This window comes from Dermochelys coriacea, chromosome 1 (assembly GCF_009764565.3).
Source record: "Dermochelys coriacea isolate rDerCor1 chromosome 1, rDerCor1.pri.v4, whole genome shotgun sequence".
In the NCBI taxonomy this organism is placed as follows: Eukaryota; Metazoa; Chordata; order Testudines; family Dermochelyidae; genus Dermochelys; species Dermochelys coriacea.
In genome coordinates this window covers 330,450,816-330,474,033 of record NC_050068.2, presented here as the reverse complement: position 1 = coordinate 330,474,033, position 23,218 = coordinate 330,450,816, and the positions used below count along the sequence as shown (strand labels likewise).

The following is a 23,218-nucleotide window of genomic DNA, read 5'->3' as shown; positions in this document are numbered from 1 at the left end:
TCTCCTCCACCACATTAGTTCTTCAAATCCCTAATAGTTAGAGATTGGCTTAAACCACGAAGCATGAGGTTTCATATATCTTCCAAAATATATTAGTATTAACTATTGTAAACCTGGATGCATGTTCATGAGCAGTAGAAATGTTGAATAATGTAGGAGATATGGAAATGGACTTGAGGCATTATTAAAGATTTATAAGCATGGATTATCTACCTACCAACCTATAGGTATATATAGAACTTCTTTGTTACAAGCATGATGTGACATAGTACAGAATGTGTTTGCCATGATGGATAGCCAATTACTCAATTTTTGGTCCCTTCAAACCTCCAAGCCCTCCTATTTTATGGCATACAATGTTGTGAAATTGGTTTGGCCTATCTCTAAACAAAATTTACTATTTCATAAAAAATGAAATTTTAACTTCACAGACTGTTTTGCATTGACTTTGAAAAGGGACAGTGAAATTAACCCTGTGTCATACAGTATCAATAGTTTCTTATGGTGCAAAAGATGTTCCTAAGAATTTAACTATTGTCCTACTGATTTTATTTGCAGACAACTACTACGGCACTCCAAAGCCTCCAGCAGAACCAGCTCCATTATTGTTAAATGTGACAGACCAGATCCTTCCAGGTGCCACACCTAGTGCTGAAGGCAAACGTAAAAGGAATAAATCAGTGAGCAATATGGAGAAGACAGGTATTGAACCACCAGAAGAGGAAGAGGAAGAAAGACCCGTGGTCAATGGAAATGGCATGGTAGTAACACCAGGTTAGTCCGTTTATCTACTTCTGAATTTTATTTCAGTTATTTCCTTCTGCAGTTACGAGGATGCTCACTTTGGGGAGGGAGTGTTTATCTTGTGCTGAAGAGCACAAGACTGATAGCCAGGACGCCTGAGAAACTGGCTTCCAGTATAACCTAGAACAAATCACATGGAGTGTGTACCTCAGTTTTCCTTTCTGTAAAACAGGGGTTCCCAAACTTGGTTCACAGCTTGTTCAGGGTAAGCCCCTGGCGGGCCGGGAGATGCTTTGTTTACTTGAGCGTCCACAGAAATGGCTGCTCACAGCTCCCTGTGGCCACAGTTTGCCATTCCCGGCCAATGGGAACTGCAGGAAGTGGTGGCCCCGCCCACGCCATTTCCCAAAGCTCCCATTGGCTGAGCACAGTGAACCATGGCCACTGGGAGCTGCGAGCAGCCATACCTGTGGATGCTCAGGGTAAATAAAGCATCTCGCGGCCCGCCAGGGGCTTACCCTGAACAAGCCGTGAACCAAGTTTGGGAACCCCTGCTGTAAAATGATTAGCATTTTGTAAAATGCTTTGAACTTTTCAAATGAGACATTGTGTAACAGCAAAGTCTTTTTAGTGCATTAATTCAATAGAATCTTTATGAACCTGAGACAGTATCAGTGTGGCTGACTTGGTAGTACTGTCACTTGAGAGTCAGACGGACATGGGGAAAACTCTTGAAGCCTCCAGAAAAAGCAAATGGGAAGGACCAAGGTCTGTCAATGTTCCAACACCTGCAATTGGATGACAGTCATACAGACCATAGGCAGGTATTACTAAAAGGTACCTACCCTTACATCCTAAGGATCTCACTGCTCCAGATGACAGTGAACCTAAAATATGTGCTGGTATCCTGCATAGAAAAATTCCATCAGGTCCCAAAGCGCGTGATCAATTCTCCTTCAGAGTTTGAGCAAGTATCACCATTTTTTATCCTGAAACACCATTTGAGACATAACTGATTATTTTTTCTTCAAGTAAGAAACTGAAGAGCTCAGAAGTTTATATTTTATAAAGAATCTGAAAACTATCGAGTTAGCAATAATAAGTGCTGGGTTAAATATATGTATTTTTCTCATTTGGCCTGTATAGGTCTAGAAGCAATGTGAAAAACCTGGATAATAAAGCCCTTTAATCCTAGGGAAATTAGAAGTACAGAAGAAAATGATTGAAGTAGAAGTCTCTTTAGTGACAATCCATGTCAATAGAATGATAAGATTACAAGATTTCTGAATGTACAGGTTCTTATGAAACAATAAATGCATTATCTAATCTCTAAGTGCTGTAAAATTGATTTTCACATTTCATTATATGTAAGCTTTTTTTCTCATACTTGGTTGGAAAGCACATCAAATTGAATAACTTTCCCTGTTATGGATAGGTCTGGTTGCATGCTTTTTCGGTATGTATGTTATGCATTTAAGGGCAATTCCTGAGCCTAGGTAGCTGAGCTGGGCACTGAAGAAACACAGGGGAATGAGTAGAAAATCCTCCCCCTTCAGTCTCCAAAACAGCTGTGGAACCATTCTTTGACCCTAAGGGCAGTGTTGAGGCTGCAGCATGCCCCGGAGCCCTTACTCAGCCCTTCCACGGGAGGATTCATACATCAGTGCATCCTGCTTTCATACAGCCCTGCCCCATTCCCTGCATACAGAAACCCTCGATAGAGCTAAATTGTACACCATACAAGAAGAGTGCACCCCCTCAAATCCTTATGAACAAGAATAGCATTGGATCTGCTGCCAGGGAACTAAAGAGCCTGGGCAAGGACAGGATTTGGTCCCTGTTGGATAGTCTTCCTAATATCCTTCCATGTTGTTCTATGAAATATATGCCCACATGCAAGTTTCAAGGAAGCAATTTCAGGGCAATATATTTCAGTTCATAATCCAAATCTGATCAAGAATAAATACAATATCTGCTTTTCCCTTTGCATTGTCAATATATAACGTGTCCCATGCAAATTCTACATCAGTGGTAGTTAGGCCATACTCAAGAAATATCCACTGGTAGGTGCTATGTTAAAAGAATGCAGTATTTGAGCACTGTATGTAAAAGGACCCCTGCAAAGTAATTCCTTTAGGTGTGGGTCTCTGAACAAGCAGTTTTCAGAGTAGCAGCCGTGTTAGTCTGTATTCGCAAAAAGAAAAGGAGTACTTGTGGCACCATTTTGTTGTTCAGCTATACTGACTGAGGACTTGGGGGATTGTACCAATGCGGCTCTATGTATGCACACAGTGTTGCCTTATTTTGACAATGTAGGTCTCAGGAACTCTGTAAAGGAGACAATGTATCTGTGTGCTAAAAAAGAGTATTAGCTGCCCCTAAAATGCATTTGTACTTTGTCTTCATACAGGCAGGAAAAACAAAATACACTAATGAGTGGGTCACTCCAGATGGAAGGAACCAATGCCTTGGCACTTGTAATTGCACTTTTGGAAAGTGCCGGCCGTTTTTCATAAGAGTTTCTCTTTCCTTTAAAGGCAACATTCCATTTAATACACAGCTTTAAGGATTTGTAAAAGATCTGTACAGTCCTTTAAGATGTTTATACATGCTGCACAGCCTAAAGTCTTACAAACTATTAGTGTTGTCAGAGTGTGAGCAGGGCAAAGGACTATAGTGTGAAACTAAGGGCTGATGTAACAGCTAGCACCAGCAGGAGGAGTTAAAGATCTGAAGTGAATCCAAGAGAACTTAAATAACCTGTCTTTATTAGACTGGTAAATGACAATGATATTTGTGGAGATCTGTATGACTGTAATCTGATTTTTTTAAATTTGTTATACCATTTGTTGTGCTTCTTTCGTGAGAGACTCTTGTGCGTTCATAATGTCTTCCCTTGAACTTGTCAGCCTCTGTGAATAGGGATCCAGTCACTATAGTTTCTCCAGGTATCTTGCCCCATGCCAGCGAGGGAGCTCTCCTTCAGACAGCCAGGCACCTGCCAGGCTAGTGATGGCTCATCATTTTCTTATTTTTACTTTGTACTTTCCCCATCTGTTTGTCGTAGCCCCCTTTTTTGTCTCTCGTTCTATACTTAGATTGCAAACCCTTCAGGGCAAAGTCTTTTTGTTATTTATGGGTATAATCTCTAGCATAATGTGTCTCTGGCCCCTTACCAAGGCACCTAGACACTACTGTAATATAAGTAATAGGCTATAACAGTAAGAGTGACATTTCTGAGCAAGTGACCCACGTCCTCCTGGCATCTTAAAAACCATCTACCAGAAGTACCTACAACTGAAGTGGAAACATTTTGCAATCAAGGCGAAGCTGACGGCTTTGTTTATCCCCACAAAAGCTGCTAGACTACCTTCTTGCTTTGTCTTTGTCCAGTTAGAAGTCTAATTCCAGCCAGATATATGTGGCAGCTATTTCAGCCTGCATGAACTAGTCAAAGGTTGACTACTGTCTCTGCAGCTGCTTGTTATCAGGTTCATAAGAAGTTTAACATTTTTGAAACCTCCCATTAAAAAAGCACTCATGGATTATAAAAGTGGTCCAGACAAAGCTGATGAAAGCTCTTTCTGAACCACTCCAAAGCTATGGCTAGTGTCTTCTGTGTGCAGAATGGGTGAGGGAGCCTCACCCAACCCCAAGCATAGTTAGGATTGGAGATGCTGCTCTCCTGTCACCACCAGGCACCATTTTGTAAAAGGCCACCCCTGTAGGAAGAGAGCTGGGAACAGTGCAGCAGCAATACAGAATGGCCTTCATAAAGTCAGTGACCTAGTGATGTCATCTGGCCTTTCATTCTCTGCTGGGAAGTGATACCCATTGGGAGGATGTAGGGTGGGGGTATGTCAGTGGTAAATGGGGGGGACTCAATGGTTTTGAGGAATAAGACCAGGTCATTATAAAATGGAAATAAACAACAACAAGTTGGCAAAGATTAAAAAATAAGGATGTCACAGGGAAGGGTCCTTCACATTCCCTCTGATGCCACTTTGTCTCCCTACAGCCTTCACCTTTTCATCCATCCCTCCCTAATGTTCCTTCTCTCCTTCCAGACTGCTTACTACTCCCTTGCTCCCCTCTCCTTTCAGACTGCTTACTACTCCCTTGCTCCCCTCTCCTTTCATCCCCACTCCACCCAATGTGCTCCATTATCAAACAAACCAACCAGAACCCATGTAGCTAACTAATTACTATTATTATTAATATTATTTATTTAACTCTGATATTGTGGTAGCACACAATGGCCACAACTAGGTCAGACCCCATTGTGCTTGACAATCCCTTCCACTAAGAGTTTAAAAGACAGGATGTAAAAGTTGGATGAGACAAACAAGTGGGCCATAGTAGAGTGGGGGAGGTGAAGCAACAAATAAATATAATAGGAGCCATATAGTTCTTAGCGATCCTGTACTAATGATCACAGCTCTGCCCCCTCTAGTCATTATCAGGTTGTACTTTACTGCACTACAGAAGAAGTGAGTTTTAAGGAGGGACTTGAAGGAGGACAAAAAGGTAATAGAATTGAGCAAAAATCAGAGTTTCCATCCCACGGGAAACTGATATTTCAACATTAGTCTTAATCACTGTAACAGGGTGGTCTGTTCTCTAAGGAGTGGTGGGAACTGGGGCCAGTCAACCCCTGTTCCATGATATAGCCCCTTTCAGGAAACAGGTGTTCAAGGGAGCCATAGACAAGCTGGAGAATGGGAGACAAGTATTAATCAGGTAGCTACTTCCTGAACATGATAAAACTTACCTGTTAGGTAACTCCCAGGAGGAGAGAGAGGGTAGACAGTAGAGGGTAAGGAGAATGGCATGGGAGTGCTGAGTCAGGAGAGAGGCTGTTTGAGATGGGATTTAGAAGCAGAAGAGAGACTTGTGGGTTGGGGAATCTTGTCTGAACCACAGCACATGAAGAAGGAGAGATGTGGGGCCCCTGAACCAAGGGAAGAAGTATGAGAGGGCAAGGACCTAGAGAGGCTACCTGGAGCAGAACTGGAACCTGGGTCAGCTGGAGAGGCCAGTGTGAATCAAGGCACAGTCCCATGAAGGAGGGCTGTGGAATCCCTTTGCCAAAGTAGAGTTTTGTTTTCATCCTTGTAACAGGGTGGTCTGTCCTCTTTAAGGAGTAATGGGAACTCAGTCTGGCCCCATTGTGTTGAGCACTATGCAAACATAATACATGACAGTCTCTGCCCCCAAAGAACTTACAGTGTAAAAGACAAGATGTAAATGGTGGATGAGACAAACAAGTGGGACATGGTAGGATGAGGTAACTAATAAATATAACAGGAGATGTGTAGTTCTTAGCTATGTAATAGTGACACAGCTCTCCACCTGCCTTATACTTTACACTAGATGCTCTCGAGAGGCCGGGGCTGCAGGGGGACTGGCAGAGCTCCATGGCTCTGAGGGAACTGGAGTGGAAGCAGAAACCTGAAGCCTTGGAACAAGGGTGAATTGGAAGCACCAAGAGGGAAAGGTTTGGGCATGAAAGGCCAAAGGAGACAGTATTCTATAAGGTCTTTAAAAGTAGAACCCAAGAAGATTTAAGTACTCCAGGCTGTAAGTAATTTATTGGGAGAACTGGGAGGGAACTGAGGACAGGGTGCCTGCAAAGCCACACCATGCCACAAGGGGTGGCACATCATCACAGTCCCAAATCAAGATAAAAAAAATTAAAATATCATAATTTTTCACAGAATGAAATATTCAAAATATCTCTATTTGGAAATGGGAAAACAACTCATTTTGATGTTTTTTATTTAAATGAACCATTTTGACATTCCCAGATTAAAATGTTCTATTTCAGTTTGTTGAACTGGCCTGAAAGGTTTTGTTTCAAGTCAGTTCAACATTAAATTGCATATACTGTATTTATTGTGGCACGTTGCCTCATGCAAGTTGCAGATTGGGTACCTGATGCTCCCTCTATCATGAGTACTCTAGACTCTCTGGCTAGACTACATCTCCCATGAAGCACCTGCAGTCATATGACTGCTATTATGCACCACACAGCTAGGTCAGAGGGAGTCAGTTTTGCATCATGAAAGCTGTAGTCCCTTCAGCCCAATCACAGATGAGAATGGGAACCAAAATAGTAACGCCCATAAAACCATATGCCACAATGGGGAAATGCAGTTTAATGCTGAAGAGACTTGAAACAAAATGTTTGGGATCTGTACAACAAATTGAAATATTTCAATATATCAAACCAAGTGGAAACAAAACGTTTCATTTCTATGAAAATTTCAGCAAAATTGAAATGCAGAAATTTTTTAATTTGCAGAAACTTTCTTTTAAAAATCATTTTGACAGAAAATTCCCAACCAGCTGTATGTGGTAGCTTTACAGATGTTGAATGGGAGCTTATAGGAAAGGACTTGAAAGAAAGTGTGAACGTGCTTGTCAGGCAACCAGAGAATCAGGCAATTGAGGCAGGCATCATTGATGAAGGGAAGGTGGGAGTCGACCTTGCAGAGAGATGGGAAGTCAGAAGATAGGGTGGAATTATATATTGTCAAAGGCTATAGAAATGAGAACAAGAACTTTGTGTTTATGCATTAGAAGACGGGAAGTCAATGGAGTGACTTAACAAAGGGATGATGTCGTCAGAATGATGAGTCAAGATGATTTGAGAGAGTGAGGTGGCAGGCATCAAGAACAGAGAGGAGGAGATGACAGTAATCAAGGTGCAAAATGTTCAGGCCTTGTCACAGTGTTTTGGCAGTATAGGCAGAGATAAAAGCTCTGATCTTCGAGACACTGTGCAGGAAGAAATGGCAAGATTAGACTTGAGCTGGATTTGTGTACTCAAGGAGAGTTATTAGGCCTTTACCTTCCTGGGGTGATATCCTATGATTCTTTCCCTCTCAGACCGGGGTGCTAGGCTACATCCCCGTATATGCCAGCTGTGATTCCTCAGCAAGTCTGCCTGGATTCAAACCCTGCAGTTCTTCCCTCAGGGAGTGGTGGCCAGTGTGAGAATATAGGGACATAAAACAGCCTCTTCCAAACAGAGCATTGTTTAATCTCAACAGAAGGAATCAAAGCCTAACAAGAAAAGATTTTTTGAACTCAGCAATCTACATGCTTCTGTTTTACCTAAAGCTCAGTAGGCTTAGCCTATCCAGATGCCCCACTTCTCGTATCGGGTGATACCCTGCAGTCCTTGTGTCTTTCCCCTGAGCTCAGGAGCTCAGGTTTTTAATCTACTCCAAATTTTTTGTTTCAGTGTTGCTGCCTGAATTTCCTCCTTCCCTGTACCAAGCCAGGGAAGTTGAAATCTGCATGGTCAGAGGGAAACTTGAAAGGGATTGAAAACTGTAATGTTCTTTTAAATAAAAAGAACAGGAATACTTGAGGCACCTTAGAGACTAACAAATTTATTTGAGCATAAGCTTTTGTGAGCTACAGCTCACTTCATCGGATGCATTCAGTGGAAAATACAGTGGGGAGATTTATATCCACAGAGAACATGAAACAATGGGTGTTACCATATACACTGTAAGGAGAGTGATTACTTAAGATGAGCTATTACCAGCAGGAGAGTGGGGTGGGGGGGAGAGGGAGGAATAAAACCTTATGTAGTGATGCATCCGATGAAGTGAGCTGTAGCTCACGAAAGCTTATGCTCAAATAAATTTGTTAGTCTCTAAGGTGCCACAAGTACTCCTGTTCTTTTTGCGAATACAGACTAACACGGCTGCTACTCTGAAACCTGTTCTTTTAAATATGGGTGATTGGTCATCTCCCTGCCTGGTCTGAATAACCCATGTCTCAATTATACCCTTAAAGTCCTATAGCAGTCAGCACCACAACAAGCAAACAAAGACAATATACAGGAGTAATCCACTATTGCAGGGACAAGATGGGTGAGCTGATATTTTTATTGGACCAGCTTCTGTTGGTGAAAAAGATGAGCTTTATGTAGCTTGAAAGCTTGTTTCTTTCACCATCAGAAGTTGGTCTAAAAAAGATATCTCCTCACCCATCTTTTCTCTCTAATATCTTGTAACCAACATGGCTACAACAACACTGCAATAATCTAATAGAGGCATCTTCAAGGTCTTTCACAGGAAGGACAGTTTTGTTGTCCACTGTGACAGAGGTTGGGTGAAAGAGGGGTGGGTTTAGTGGAAAAGATCAGGAGATTGATTTTGGACATGTTAAGTTTCAGCTGATGGTTACACATCCAAGATGAGATGCCAGAAGAACAGGTAAAGATTTTCGTTTGGATGGAGGGAGATGGACCCAGAGTAAGGGGGATGATAAGTGACTCATCAGCATAAAAATGGGAGGCAAAGCCATGTTTGGGAATGAGGGGTGAAATCCTGGCCCAGTTGAAGTCAGTGGGGATTTTGCTATTGACTTCTATGTGGCCAGGATGTCATCAAGAGATAGGGTGTAGAGGGAGAAGAGAAGGGGGATGTGACAGAGTTCTGAGTGACCCACCCTGAAAAAGGGAGAGGGGAACAGGAAGACTCAGTGAACAGAACCAAGAAGAAGTGACAGGACATGTATCAATGGCACCATAATCATTTACTGGAATACTGTAGCTCTTCTCCCTTCTATCATCTGTTTCTGTTACTTTTAGGGGATAAGTTCTTTGGGGGCATGTGTTTGCATAACACCTATCATAGTGAGGCCTTAATCCTGATTGGAACTCTTAGCCTCTACCATAATATTAATTATTATTGTTGTTATTATTCACCATATTAATTTATAATTTGGATTTAGGGTATCCAAAGTATGTGTGGGTAGTGCTCATAAAGCATGCATTTATGCATACTGTTGGGAAATTCGCACTCCTATCAACAAAAAGTTAAGGCAGTCTCCTTAGCAACCAGCATCAGGATTCATTACTTTACTAGCCACCACCTCTGGTTCCACACTTTTTACCAAAGCTGTTTTTACCCTTTTCTAAATTCCATATGAAACATGCCTTTATAACGTCATGGAACATACAAAATGGGGAAGACCTGTCAGTGGTGATACTGCTGAAAAGGATCTGGGGGTTATAGTGGACCACAAACTGAATATGAGCCATCAATGTGATGCAGCTGCAAAAAAGGTTAATATGATTTTGGGGTGTATTAACAGGATGTTGTATGTAAGACACAGAAGGTAATTGTCCCACTGTACTCAGCACTGGTGAGGTTCCCAGCTGGAGTAATGTGCCAAATTCTAGGCACCACAATTTAGGAAGGATGGGGACAAATTGGAAAGAGTCCAGAGGAGAGCTACAAAAATGGTGAAAGGTTTAGAAAACCTAACCTATGAGGAAATGTTGAAAAAACTGGGAGCATTTAGTTTTGAGAGAAGAAGACTGAGGGTTAACCTGAAAAGTCTTCCAGTATGTACAGTTAAGGGCTGTTATAAAGAGGACAGTGACCAATTGTTTCTCTGTGTCCACTGAAGGGCAGGACAAGAAATAATGGGCTTAATCTGAAGCAAGGGAGGTAGAGGTTCATTATGAGGAAAAACTTTTAAACTATAAGGGTAGTTAAACTCTGGAATAGGATTCCAAGGGATGTCCTGGAGTCTGCATCATTGGAAGCTTTTCAAATCAAGTTGGACAAATACCTTCAGGAATAGTCTAGGGCAGGGGTCGGCAACTGGTGTTTCAGAAGTAGTGTGCTGAGTCTTCATTTATTCACTCTAATTTAAGGTTTCACGTGCCAGTAATACATTTTAACGTTTTTAGAAGGTCTCTCTCTATAAGTCTATATTATATAACTAAACTATTGTTGTATGTAAAATAAACAAGGTTTTTAAAATGTTTAAGAAGCTTCATTTAAAATTAAATTAAAATGCAGATCTTATCAGTTTAGGGCAGTGGTTCTTAACCTGGGGTGCACGCACCCCCTGGGAGTGCGAAATGCCCTTTCTAGAGTGAGAGACGTGAGATATTTTTTAGAAGGTAAATCATCGAAAACACAAATTAAGCACAGGCACGTAAGTACAACTATTTTGTTTCATCATTACTGTAATATACAAACAAAGATTTTAAGTTTTCAAGTTTTTAAGCTAATTGTAGTGTAATTTTTGATAAGGGGTGCGAGCACATATTTTGAGAACTTTAGACCATCAGCGGGCTGAGCGGGGCCAGGTGTAGTGTATTAAATTGCTCCCCATAAGAATATGCTACTTATGGCGTACTACTTCTGGCTGCCAGTCCTGGTGCTCTGAGCGGCATGGTAACAGGACAGGGAACGGGGGTGGGGAGGTTGGATAGGCATGGGAGTCCTAGGGGGCCTGTCAGGGGTCGGGGTTGTGGATAGGAGTCGGGGACAGGGAGCAGGGGGACTTGGATGGGGAGGCGGATAAGGGTGGGAGGGTCCCAGGAGGCGGCAATCAGGAGACAAGGAGTGGAGGGGTTGTTGGATGGGTCAGTGGTTCTGAGGGGGGCAGTCAGGAGGCAGGAAGTGGAAGGGAATAATATAAAATTTATAGGGGGCAGGCTGTTTGGGGAAGCACAACCTTCCCTACCTGGGTGTAGTGTATTAAATTTCTCCCCATAGGAATGTGCTACTTATGGTGTACTACTCATGGCTGACAGTCCTGATGCTCTGCAAGTAGCACATTCCTACGGGGAGAAATTTAATACACTACACCAGCAGACAGAACCCTAGACCGGCAGTGGGCTGAGCAGCTCAGCCCGCCACCAGTTTGGGGTTCCAGCCACCGGCTCCTGCCAGCCGGGGTCCCGGCTGCCGGCCCCGCTCAGCTTGTTGCCAGCCCGGGGTTCTGTTCACCCAGGCCGGCAGTGGGCTGAACGGGGGCGGCGGCCGGGACCCTGCCTGGCAGCAGCGTGCCAATAAAAATCAGCTCGTGTGCCGCCTTTGGCATGCGTGCCGCAGGTTGCCGACCCCTGGTCTAGGGTTACTTGGTCCTGCCACAGTGCAGGGGGCTGGACTTGATGACTTCTTGAGCTCCCTTCCAGGTCTTCATTTCTGTGATGCTATGTGTATTATTCATCTTCCCCTCCAGATAATTGGAAGTTATTGCAACAATTACAAGTTTCACCCCAAAAAGGATTTTTTTCAGGCTCAAATTAATTAAGTAATAAAACATGACAAGAAAAGTGTTTCAGAAGGATTATTGCATGCCCTCGGCTGCATTGCAAAGCAAGAGGCCAAGGTCCAAATGTCATCAACCATGCCAAAAGGTGCAAGAATCCCACGGGAGTGCACTGGCTGCACTGTCTTCTTATTACATAGGAATGATTTAAAATGAGATGTATTAGTTCTTATGCAGGACTAGGAATTGTTGACTCAGATATGACGACACCAATACTACATAAAAAGAGCTATAACTGTTTATTCTTCAGAGGTGTACAAACCAATTCAAAAACCAATATTTTATATTATTTCATTTAGTTTATTCTCCATCTTATTGCTTTGAGCAGCTGGGTTGTTTATTTTCTTCCAAAAGTACAAGGTTTTTTACTTTACTGCATGAATAATCTGCAGCATTAAAATAAAAACCCAACCTGGCATGCTCATTTCACATAGTTAGGTAGAAACTTCCAAGTGTTAGGTTATAAGTAAAACAACAACACCACAATCTGAACTGCCAGTAGCAACTCTGGGTTAAGGATCAAGCTCTGGAATAATCAAATAAGACATTTTAGGAGTATTTTTGAAACATAAGAAAATGTATCACTAATCTAGCACTTCACATTTCCAGAGGGTAATTCATCGATTTAGTAATTTGCCTATTGCTAAACTTTGTTTTGGTTTATTATTATGTAGATGAAACAAAATTATCTAACTTAGTTCCATTTATCCACTATAGCCATTTACAGTGGTTTTAAATGTATTTTTAATGCAGACTGTCTCAATGTTCCTTCTTTCCCTTGAATGTGCTATGTTTAACATATGGAATAAGAGGCTGATGTTTTCCCATTGCCTCCACTGCCACTTCTCAGGGCACTCACTCACTGTTGATGTACTGCACTAAGTTGCTTTTGAATATATTTTGAAAACTGGACCATATAATCTTTTCTGTCTGGAGATAGTATCTCCAGTAGGCTGTTTCACCTGATATCAAGTCAATTAATTTTTTTATTTAGTGACAAATATATTTGGGGGCACATATTATGGAACAATCTTTTAAAATCTTTAAATCAGAGATATTATTGAAGGCAGATATTATAAGATGTCTTTGGGGGGTTTTCCTCCTTGTTAGTGAGTTGCTGTAATGTTTTGGATTTTATTGAATTTAAACATTTTTCACCAGAACTATATTTTTAAGTCAAACATTATTTATCAATAGGAAGAGAATCAGAAAAGGTGATATATAGCTTACCTGAAACATTTGAAACATACATACATACAACAAAATATGTAATATTAAATGGCAATACAATGCTGGACTCTAAATCAAAGATGAGTGGAATGTCCATTCTGTAGTCCATTCTGTAGTTCTATTTGGAAATGCATTTAATGCATTAATTAATTTAATAACAATTTAATGCATTGTTAAAATGTCCTTATAGCACCTTTATTGCTCATTTTTACACTTATCAAGAGGAGTTTCCCAAAATCATGTGTTCATCAATCAGTCCCCAATAAATATTGAGATCAGATTATAAATCATGAGATTTTTTAAAAAAATAATTAAATACACATTGAGTACTTTTTATTTGTCTTCTGTTTTTATGAGGCAGACCTCCAGATTATGTAAAATGACCATAGCACCGTTGACTAGAATGGAGATATGATAATTTATAGCAAGTGAGAGTCTACCCTCTGCTCCTCAGGGTTCGTATTTTCAAGTACTTCTCTGCAATGATGAGATCTGGGAAACTTTGTTGTTGTTTAATGACAGTTGAGATTCTCACCTAATCATATGACTGCAGAAGCTTGGCCTTTAAGAAAAACACGATATATCACAATACTTGAGATAAAATCACAAGAGTTGGCAATACTGCTTTCCTAACTGCCAGACTTGTGATCTGAGAATCCAGCTATGATCTATCTGGCTCACACATAATCACTGACACTAAAGTTTCTGAAGGCAATTACAGCCTCAGTTACCCCCCAGTCCTTACGGTTTGCCCTTAGTTTCTCTATTTGGCTTCATAAGAACATAGGAACAGCTGTACTGGATCAGACCAAAGGTCCATCTAGCCTGTCTTCTGACAGTGGCCAATGCCAGGTGCTTCAGAGGGAGTGAAAAGAACAGGTCATCATCAAGTGATCCATCCACTGTCACTCATTCCCAGCTTCTGGAAGAAGCTAGGGACACCATCCCTGCCCATCCTGGCTAATAGTCATTGATAGATCTATCCTCCATGAATTTATCTAGTTATTTTTTTAACCCTGTTATAGTCTTGGCCTTCACAGCATCTTCTGGCAAGGCGTTCCACAGGTTGCATTGTGTGAAATACTTCCTTTTGTTTGTTTTAAACCTGCTGTCTATTAATTTCATTTTGTGACCCCTAGTTCTTGTGTTAAGGGGAGTAAATAACACTTCCTTATGTAATTTCTCCACACCCATCATGATTTTATAGACCTCTATCATATTCCCCCCTTAGTCATCTCTATTCCAAGCTGAAAAGTCTCAGTCTTATTAATCACTCCTCATACAAAAGCTGTTCATACCCCTAATTGTTTTTGTTGCCTTTTTCTGAACCTTTTCCAATTCCAATATACCTTTTTTTGAGATGGGGTGACCACATCTGCACACACTATTCAGTATGTGAGTATAGCATGGACTTATATAGAGGCAATATGATATTTTCTGTCTTATTATCTATCCCTTTCTTAATGATTCCCAACATTCTGTTAGCTTTTTTGACCGCTGCTGCACATTGAGTGGATGTTTTCAGAGAATTATCCCCAGTGACTCCAAGATCTCTTTCTTGAGTGATAACAGCTAATTTAGACCCCGTCATTTTATATGTATAGTTAGCATTATGTTTTCCAATGTGCATTACTTTGCATTTCTCAACATTGAATTTCATCTGCCATTTTTGTTGCCCAGTCACCCAGTTTTGTGAGATCCCTTTGTAGCTGTTTGCAGTCTGCTTTGGAATTAACTAGCTTGAGTAGTTTTGTATCATCTGAAAATTTTTCTACCTCATTGTTTACTCCTTTTTCCAGATAATTTATGAATATGTTGAATAGTACTGGTCCCAGTACAGACCCCTGGTGGACACAACTATTTACCTCTCTCCATTCTGAAAACATCCTTATTTATTCCTACCATGTAACCAGTTACCAATCCATGATAGGACCTTCCCTCTTATCCCATGACAGCTTACTTTGTTTTTAAGAGCCTTTGGTGCAGGACCTTGTCAAAGGCTTTCTGAAAATCTAAGTACACTATATCCACTAGATCACCCTTGTCCACATGCTTGTTGACCCCCTCAAAGAATTCTGGTAGATTAGTGAGGCATGATTTCCCTTTACAAAAACAATGTTAACTCTTCCCCAACAAATCATGTTCATCTATGTGTCTGACAATTCTGGTCTTTACTATAGTTTCAGCCAGTTTCCCCGGTACTTTAGTTAGTCTTACTGGCCTATAATTGCCAGGATCACCTCTGGAGCCTTTTTAAAAAATTGGCGTCACATTAGCTAACCTCCAGTCTTCTGGTAGAGAAGCTGATTTAAATGATAGGTTACATACCAGTTAGCAGTTCTGCAATTTCACATTTGAGTTACTTCAGAACTCTTGGGTGAATACCATATAGCCCTGGTGATTTATTACTGTTTAGTTTACCAATTTGTTCCAAAACCTCCTCTAATGACACCTCAATCTGGGACAGTTCCTTAGATTTGTCACATAAGAAGAATGGCTCAGGTTTGGGAATCTCCCTCACATCCTTAGTTGTGAAGACGGATGCAAAGAATTCATTTAGTTTCTTCGCAATGACCTTATCATCCTTAAGTAACTGCTCCTTTAGCATCTTGATTGTTCAGGAGCCTTCCTGCGCCTGATGTATTTAAACGTTTTTTTTTTTTTACTAGAACCAAATGCTTCTCCAGTAGAGGGGAGGGGAAGCGAAGGGCCCATGTGCTTTCCAATCAGCTTCTGCATTTCGCAGTAGCAAATTCCTTTGATCTCTTGCGTAGAAGGGTTATTCATTACCTTACTCAGCAGCTTGCATCCCAGGGACCTTGCTCGCTCTCCCACCCCTGCTGGATAAGTACACTCTACGTGTGGCCATGTGGAGCCAGGTTTCGGGAGCAGTTCCTAGACTCTAGCACACCCCTTTCCACAACCCGCTTCCATGGCTCTTTGGAGCCAATGACTGCTCAATATGGCTCTGCTTTCATCCTATGCCCATGAACGAAATGAGCCGACCATGGGAGAAACTGCTGTGTGAGTGACTGGGGGAGATGTAATAAAAGAGGAGTGAGGTGGCTTGGGTTTCTTCTGGGCAAAGACCAGGGGCGTGGCTGTACCAAGGTTCAGTTAGTCTCTGCTTTGCATTAGCACATGCCTCACTCAGCAGGTGCCACTGTTGGGGCTGCGGTTCTGGAGAGGAGGATGGGGGCAGGAAGGTAGAACAAACCTCCCCACACAACAGTCAGCCAACCATCAGCTGGAAGGAGGAGAGGGGAGCCAGCCAGTTCCATCCTTACCTTTCCCAGGGGTAGCAGGGCTAATTCTAGTTCCAATTCCATTCCAGTTTTAGGTGGGATGTTTATTGCCTTCTCTCTGGGGTGGGGAGTGGCAAAGGAACCAGGAAGGGCAATGAACAGATGCATTCCTCCCCCACTTTCTCTGCATTTCCCCAGTGAATCAGCCCTGCTGCCCTGTTTGCCTTGGCATGCTGAAACCCACTCACTGGTGCCTTTCTCCCTCTCAACTGGAATTCCATGTAGCTTGACTGCCCTCATTATCCTAGGGGAGTCTGACCTGATGCTGCATTACAGGGGAGGCTCTTTAAGGTGCACCCAGTGAGGTGGTCTGTAAGTTCTAAGCAGACATGCCTGGCTAACTGTTTCGTAATTTTTAATTGAGTTTTGGTATTCGGCTTTAAGAGTCAACATTAGGAGTAAGCTGAGAAGCATGTCAGTTTCAAGAGACTTCCTGATGGGTGTCCCCTTCTCACTGAGCACACCAGAAACCTCTGCTTGAGCAAAATCAAGTACTACATATTTCAATCCTTTCAGTCATAGGCTATGTCTACACTACGAAAGTACTCTGATTTTACAGAAGTCGATTTTTGGGAACAGATTGCATAAAGTCGAGTGCATGCGTCCACACTAAGCATGTTAATTCGGCGATGCGTGTCCACAGTACCATGGCAAGTGTCGGCATTCCAAGCGGTGCACTGTGGGTAGCTATCCCACAATCCCCACTGCCCATTGGAATTCTGGGTTGAGCTCCCAATGCCTGATGGGGCCAAAAATTTGTCGCAGGTGGTTATGGGTAAATGTAGGCAGTCAATCCTCCCTCCCTCCGTGAAAGCAACAGCAGACAATCATTTCACACCCTTTTCCCTGGATTGCCTGAGCAGATGCCAGAGCATGGCAAGCATGGAGCCTGTTCAGCTCTCCACAGCAATTATGACCATTGTAAACACCTCACGCATTATCGTGCAGTTTGTGCGGAACCAGCACGTGAAAAACCAGGTGAGGAGGCGACAGCAGCATGGTGATGAGGACATGAACACAAATTTCTCTAAAACCCCAGCAATTTGGAGATCATGGTGTTACTGGGGCAGGCTCATGCTGTGGAACACCGATTCTGGGCCTGGGAAACAAGCACAGAGTGGTGGGACCACGTAGTGTTGCAGGTTTGGGATGATTCCCAGTGGCTCTGAAACTTTTGCACGTGTAAGGGCACTTTCATGGAACTTTGTGACTTGCTTTCCCCTGCCCTGAAGCACAAGAATATCAAGATGAGAGCAGCCCTCACAGTTGAGAAGCAAGTGGCAATAGTCCTGGGGAAGCTTGCAAGACCAGACAGCTACCGGTCAGTCGGTAATCAATTTGGAGCGGACAAATCTACTGCAGGGGTTGCTGTGATGCAAGTAGCCAGCGCAATCATTGAGCTGCTGCTATGAAAGGTAGTGACTCTGGAAAATGCGTAGGTCATACTAGATGGCTTTGCTGCAATGGGATTCCCTAACTGGGAATTGGGTTGGATGGCTCTAGACTGTTCTCAGTGTTAGCAGATGACAGAACAATTTGTTAATGGTCGCAAGTTGCAGTGGGGGAGTTTAGATTGGATATTAGGAAAAACTTTTTCCACTAGGAGGGTGGTGAAGCACTGGAATGCGTCACCTAGGGAGGTGGTGGAATCTCCTTCCTTAGAGGTTTTCAAGGTCAGGCTTGACAAAGCCCTGGCTGGGATGATTTAGTTGGGGATTGGTCCCGCTTTGAGCAGGGGCTTGGACTAGATGACCTCCTGAGGTTCCTTCCAACCCTGATATTCTATGATTCTATGACAGTGCACTGTTCCGGGTTGACTCCTCTATATGCTTCCACTTCTGCTCTGTACACTCTTACCATGGTGCTGCCCTTTCGGGTGAAGAAAAAAACTGGCTGCTAGGGTTTTAAAATGAGGAAGCTAACCCTAAAATATGGAATAGGACTCCATACGTGCCCCTCTTCTTTTTCACAGGCTCATTGTTTCACTTCCAGAAACACACTGTAGATGCAGAACTGGGCCTCATTCCTACAGTTAGAATAATCTCAAGACAATGGGGTAGCCTTTGGAAATTAATGAACAGTTTTGTTGATAAAGTATGAAACAGAAAAGAAAGCAGATCCCTTTCACAGCTGAGTTGATTCTACAGAGATAAGAGAAAAAAAACCACAGGAGCTTATGTTAGTCATTAAAGTAAGCAGGTATAATTTTGAATACACAGGGAGCAGATTTGCTGAGTAAGAAGGTGTCATTTTTAAATAGTCACTCTTCTGAGTAGAGGGGCACTTTAGGGAGTGGTGCCCATGTTGTCATATTTTTTCCTCCATAGTACCTCCTTCCCTTGGCAGACACTTTAGCTGTACCTCACATCTGATCAAGAGAGAGGATAGTATTCCTCCAAGGTGATGATAATGTAGCTCCAAAAGCTTACTAGCACAAAAGTATTACAAAAAAGGGCAGATAAGAACCCGTCAACCCTCAAAATGGTAACTGGGGATTCTTAAGTAATCAATATAATAAAAATATACTCTATCGATCAGACTATACTGGCTACCCAGTGGTGTGGGGTGAAGGATTAAATTTGCTCTCAGAGGAAAAAAAAAAAAAAAAAAAAAAAAAAGATTTGCATGTGTGTCACCTCTTTGTCTAGCTGGAATGAAGAGTCATTAAGAACAGGTTGAAACCAGCCCAGATCAGCAAGAGGGTCAGAGAGACAGTGCAAGCTCCAGTGACTCATGGATTTCTGCACATCTCAGAAAGTAAGCAGAGCAAAGACCCCTCTTGAGAACAAAAGATTTAGAGGTTTGAGAATAAGAGTGAGCTCTGGAAGAAACTCAAGCTCTCTCACTTGGGGACTGACTAAGTAGGTCAGACAGAGAGACACAGAGCCAGAAAATGGAGTTCACTACAGCTTGGCTGGGGCTCTCAGCTGACGACAATGGACTATGATTTAACCTAAGGCAGTGGTTCTCAAGCTTTCCCCCCCCCCATGGACCACTTGAAAATTGCTGAGGGTCTTGGTGAATCACTTAATGATCTTTCCAGTTGTTGTCTGTACTGTTAGCTACCTATTGTAAATCGCTTTGGATAAAAGCGCTATTTAAAAAAAACCTTAATAATAATAATAATAAACATGTTTTGTTCTACAAATAAAAGCACACAACTCGTATTTTAATATCAGTAGTCTTACCTTTCTAATGTGCTGGATGTGCCCTCTCTCCCCCGCCGTGGCAGCCCCGAGCTGGATTGAGAATGAGGGGGGTCTCTCCCACGCACAGCAGCCCCCGAGCTAGACTGGGAAGGAGTGGGGTCTTTCCCTCTCTCCCCCGCCGCAGCAGTCCCCGAGCTGGACTTGGAAGGAGCGGGGTCTCTTCCTCATCACAGCAGCCACAGAGCTGAGGCAGGGCAGTTGCAGCCCTGGAGCTGGGGAAAAATCGCCTCTTTATCTGGCCACCGCAGCACCACATCCCAAATTCCCCCCACTCCCTCTTCTCACTCCACTGCTCCCTCCCACCTACCTCCTATTCTTCCCAAGGCCACCACCTCTCCTTACATGTGGGTCTTCTCCAGGGTCCAGGCATCTAATTAGTGGAGCCACGCCTCCACTAATTAGCTGGGTAGCCCTTCATTCTCTCATGTGCAGCCGCCCAGGTGTGCACCTTAGAGGGAACTATGCGCGGACCACCTGAATGGAGCTCACAGACCACTGGTGGTCCGCAGACCACAGTTTGAGAACCTCTGACCTAAAGACTTCTTATGCTGTGTTCCAGTTGACTAATAAATTGTACTGTTTTGAAAACACTGCTTGAGTGTTCTTATAAATACTTGGTGAAGCGCATTAGTCCCTGAAAAGTGGACAACTCTACACCAGGAGTCTCTCTGTCATTGGACAGAGCTCACAGTGTGAAGCAGGAGTGCTAAAGCCCGGCGGTTCAGTCTGAGGAGTGGGTGAGGCCATGTGGCCTACCCTGAAGAAAAAGTGAGGTCCCTTGGGATCTGGCACTGTCAAGGTTCCTTCCCCACTCTGAACTCTAGGTTACAGATGTGGGGACCTGCTTGAAAAAAAACCCTAAGCTTATTTTTACCAGCTTAGGTTAAAACTTCCCCAAGGTACAAACTATTTTACCTTTTTCCCTTGGACTTTATTGCTACCACCAAGCGTCTAACAAATATATAACAGGGAGAGAGCCCATTTGGAAACATCTCCCCCCCCCAAAAAAAAATCCTCCCAAACCCTACACCCCCTTTCCTGGGGAAGGCTTGATAAAAATCCTCACCAATTTGCATAGGTGAACACAGACCCAAACCCTTGGATCTTAAGAACAATGAAAAAGCAATCAGGTTCTTAAAAGAAGAATTTTAATTGAAGAAAAAGTAAAAATCACCTCTGTAAAATCAGGATGGTAAATACCTTATAGGGTAATCAGATTCAAAACATAGAGAATCCCTCTAGGCAAAACCTTAAGTTACAAAAAGACACAAACAGGAATCTACATTCCATTCAGCACAACTTATTTAATCAGCCATTTAAACAAAACAAAAAGAAAAGGAGTACTTGTGGCACCTTAGAGACTAACAAATTTATTAGAGCATAAGCTTTCGTGAGCTACAGCTCACTTCATCGGATGCATTTGAGGTTTTTTTTTTTTTTTTCTTTCCACCAAATGCATCCGATGAAGTGAGCTGTAGCTCACGAAAGCTTATGCTCTAATAAATTTGTTAGTCTCTAAGGTGCCACAAGTACTCCTTTTCTTTTTGCGAATACAGACTAACACGGCTGCTACTCTTAAACAAAACAGAATCTAACGCATATCTAACTAGATTGCTTATTAGCTCTTTACAGGAATTCTAACCTGCATTCTGACTCTGGTCCTGGCAAAAGCATCACACAGACAGAGAAAACCTTTGTTCCCCCCCCCCCAGCTTTGAAAGTATCTTGTCTCATTGGTCAGTTTGGTCAAGTGCCAGTGAGGTTATCTTTAGCTTCTTAACCCTTTACAGATGAAAGGGTTTTTCCCTCTGACCAGGAGGGATTTAAAAGTGGTTATTTATGACAGGCACATCAAAGAGGTTCCTGCAAGGGACAGTTCCAAAGCTGGGGGTGTAGTACTGATCCTCTGACAGCGTTTGAATCACTGCTAACAGTTGATTTGGAAGAACCCATGAGCGAGAGCAAGCAAGAACCATTAAGGAGTAGAACCAATGATGTGCAGATACGGTAAACATTCCACAGAACCCCACGAGCCCTGCAGTGTGATGAAAAGCTTGTTTGCCCTTGTATGTCTGATTCTTTATTTTCTTGTTTTGGTTTGTTGTTGTTTTTTTTTGTTGCTGTTCTAGTTTTAGGTTAAAAAAAGAAAAAAAGAAAAAAAACTTCTTGGAGGGAAACCCAATAAAACCTGTGTCTATGTCTGGAGACTTGAAGTTTCTGGAATGTTACTCACAGACTTTCATGCAGTAAATCCTCCACATAATGTAAATGAGTTACAAACACAGGGATAAGAAAGTCTTTTTTTTTCCCCTCTTGTAGAATCGAGTGAACATGAAGAGAAGAGTACAGGTGCCTCAGGTGAGATTTCTTCCCAGCCTTATCCTGCGCCAGTATACAGTCAGCCTGAAGAAGCAAAGGAGAACATGGATGTAACAAAGCAAACAAAACCTGAAGAGAATGATGAGTTGGGCCCATTACCTGATAATTGGGAAATGGCTTACACAGAAAAAGGGGAAGTCTACTTTATTGAGTGAGTCTTGCATATTTTTTGTCTCTTTCCATTAAAAAGAGTATGTCTAACTGTGTAGGGGAAAACTCTTTTGTACTGGAATGTTACATAACACACAATCCAAGATCCTCCACTCTGAACCAGCAGAAAGATCATGCATGTCATAGAAGGACACAGCATTTAGTACCTGGTGCAAGGAATTTTTTAACATTTTCCAGATTACTGGCTGATGTTCAGAAGCAGCATTTGCTTTCAAGGGAGGTAGCTAATGAACATGGAGCTCTGCTGGCAATAGTTAAAGATGCAAAACACTCATCTGTATTTAAAGAAAAGAACAACTCAGCCATATGCTTTGGCCTCAGTAGAAGGACAGCCTTTGATGCTCATATATGTTGTATTACAATTGCTAGATGCTTATGTCCTTGTCATATATAATGTGTTTTCTAAAAAAAGGATTAAATTTAAAGAAAAAAGATAGATGATAAACTTATAAATAAAATCTAAGAAAACAGATCAAATAATATTTAAAAATAAGACTCCTGAATGACTCGGGGATGGATAATGAAATATGGAATCTTTTTTCTCTAGGTCAGTGGATCAAATCCAGTCCATATAGTAATCAAAAGTAATTATTTTCTGATGGCTGTTCAGTGGCAATTGAGAAATGAACTGGTAGACTTTACACTACTATTATGGCAGTCACTAAATGGCAACCACACTAAGACAGGGACAGGTAATTGAATGGACAACTATTTTTTCGCTTCCCAGTGCAGCCCTGTAATGCTCCCCGGGGTACTAATTGTTATGAGGTACCTTGCCACTACCTGCCCTTCACATGAAGTAGTTTTGCCTGATGCCTGCTGTAGCTCAGCTCCCTAAAACCAACAGTCTCTGGCCACAGACATAGCACTTATTTCCAGATGTCCACAAACCTTACCCTCTGTGCAGCTAGTGACAGACACACACCAATCCTCAAGGCCCTCTGAGGTATTCAGCCCCTGCCACTGGACACTCTCAGAAATAATCAGGTACGCTGTTTCCAAAAGAGACAGAGTATACACAGTTTGACTGGTACAACTCAGATGAGATCCTTTATGACAACACAGCACTGGAATCTACTGATT

At 42.3% G+C, this 23,218-nt stretch overlaps 1 protein-coding gene and 1 long non-coding RNA gene across 31 annotated transcripts in view; one reads left to right on the top strand and one right to left on the bottom strand.

Annotated features, from left to right (window-relative positions):
• The window catches only part of MAGI2 (membrane associated guanylate kinase, WW and PDZ domain containing 2), a 1,173,000-nt gene that overhangs the window by 752,812 nt on the left and 396,970 nt on the right, over positions 1-23,218 (top strand). For all 30 annotated transcript variants that reach the window (XM_038415335.2, XM_043497794.1, XM_043497686.1 and 27 more), the window contains 2 exons: positions 559-774; positions 21,905-22,115. In XM_038415335.2, coding sequence (XP_038271263.1) covers positions 559-774; positions 21,905-22,115 — 427 coding nt within the window. The remainder of the gene's footprint in view (positions 1-558; positions 775-21,904; positions 22,116-23,218) is intronic.
• On the bottom strand, positions 11,287-11,639 carry LOC122456772. Its single transcript, XR_006275823.1, has 3 exons — positions 11,517-11,639; positions 11,376-11,389; positions 11,287-11,303 (listed from the first exon to the last, which is right to left on the bottom strand). It is a non-coding gene; the product is annotated as an uncharacterized LOC122456772 (long non-coding RNA).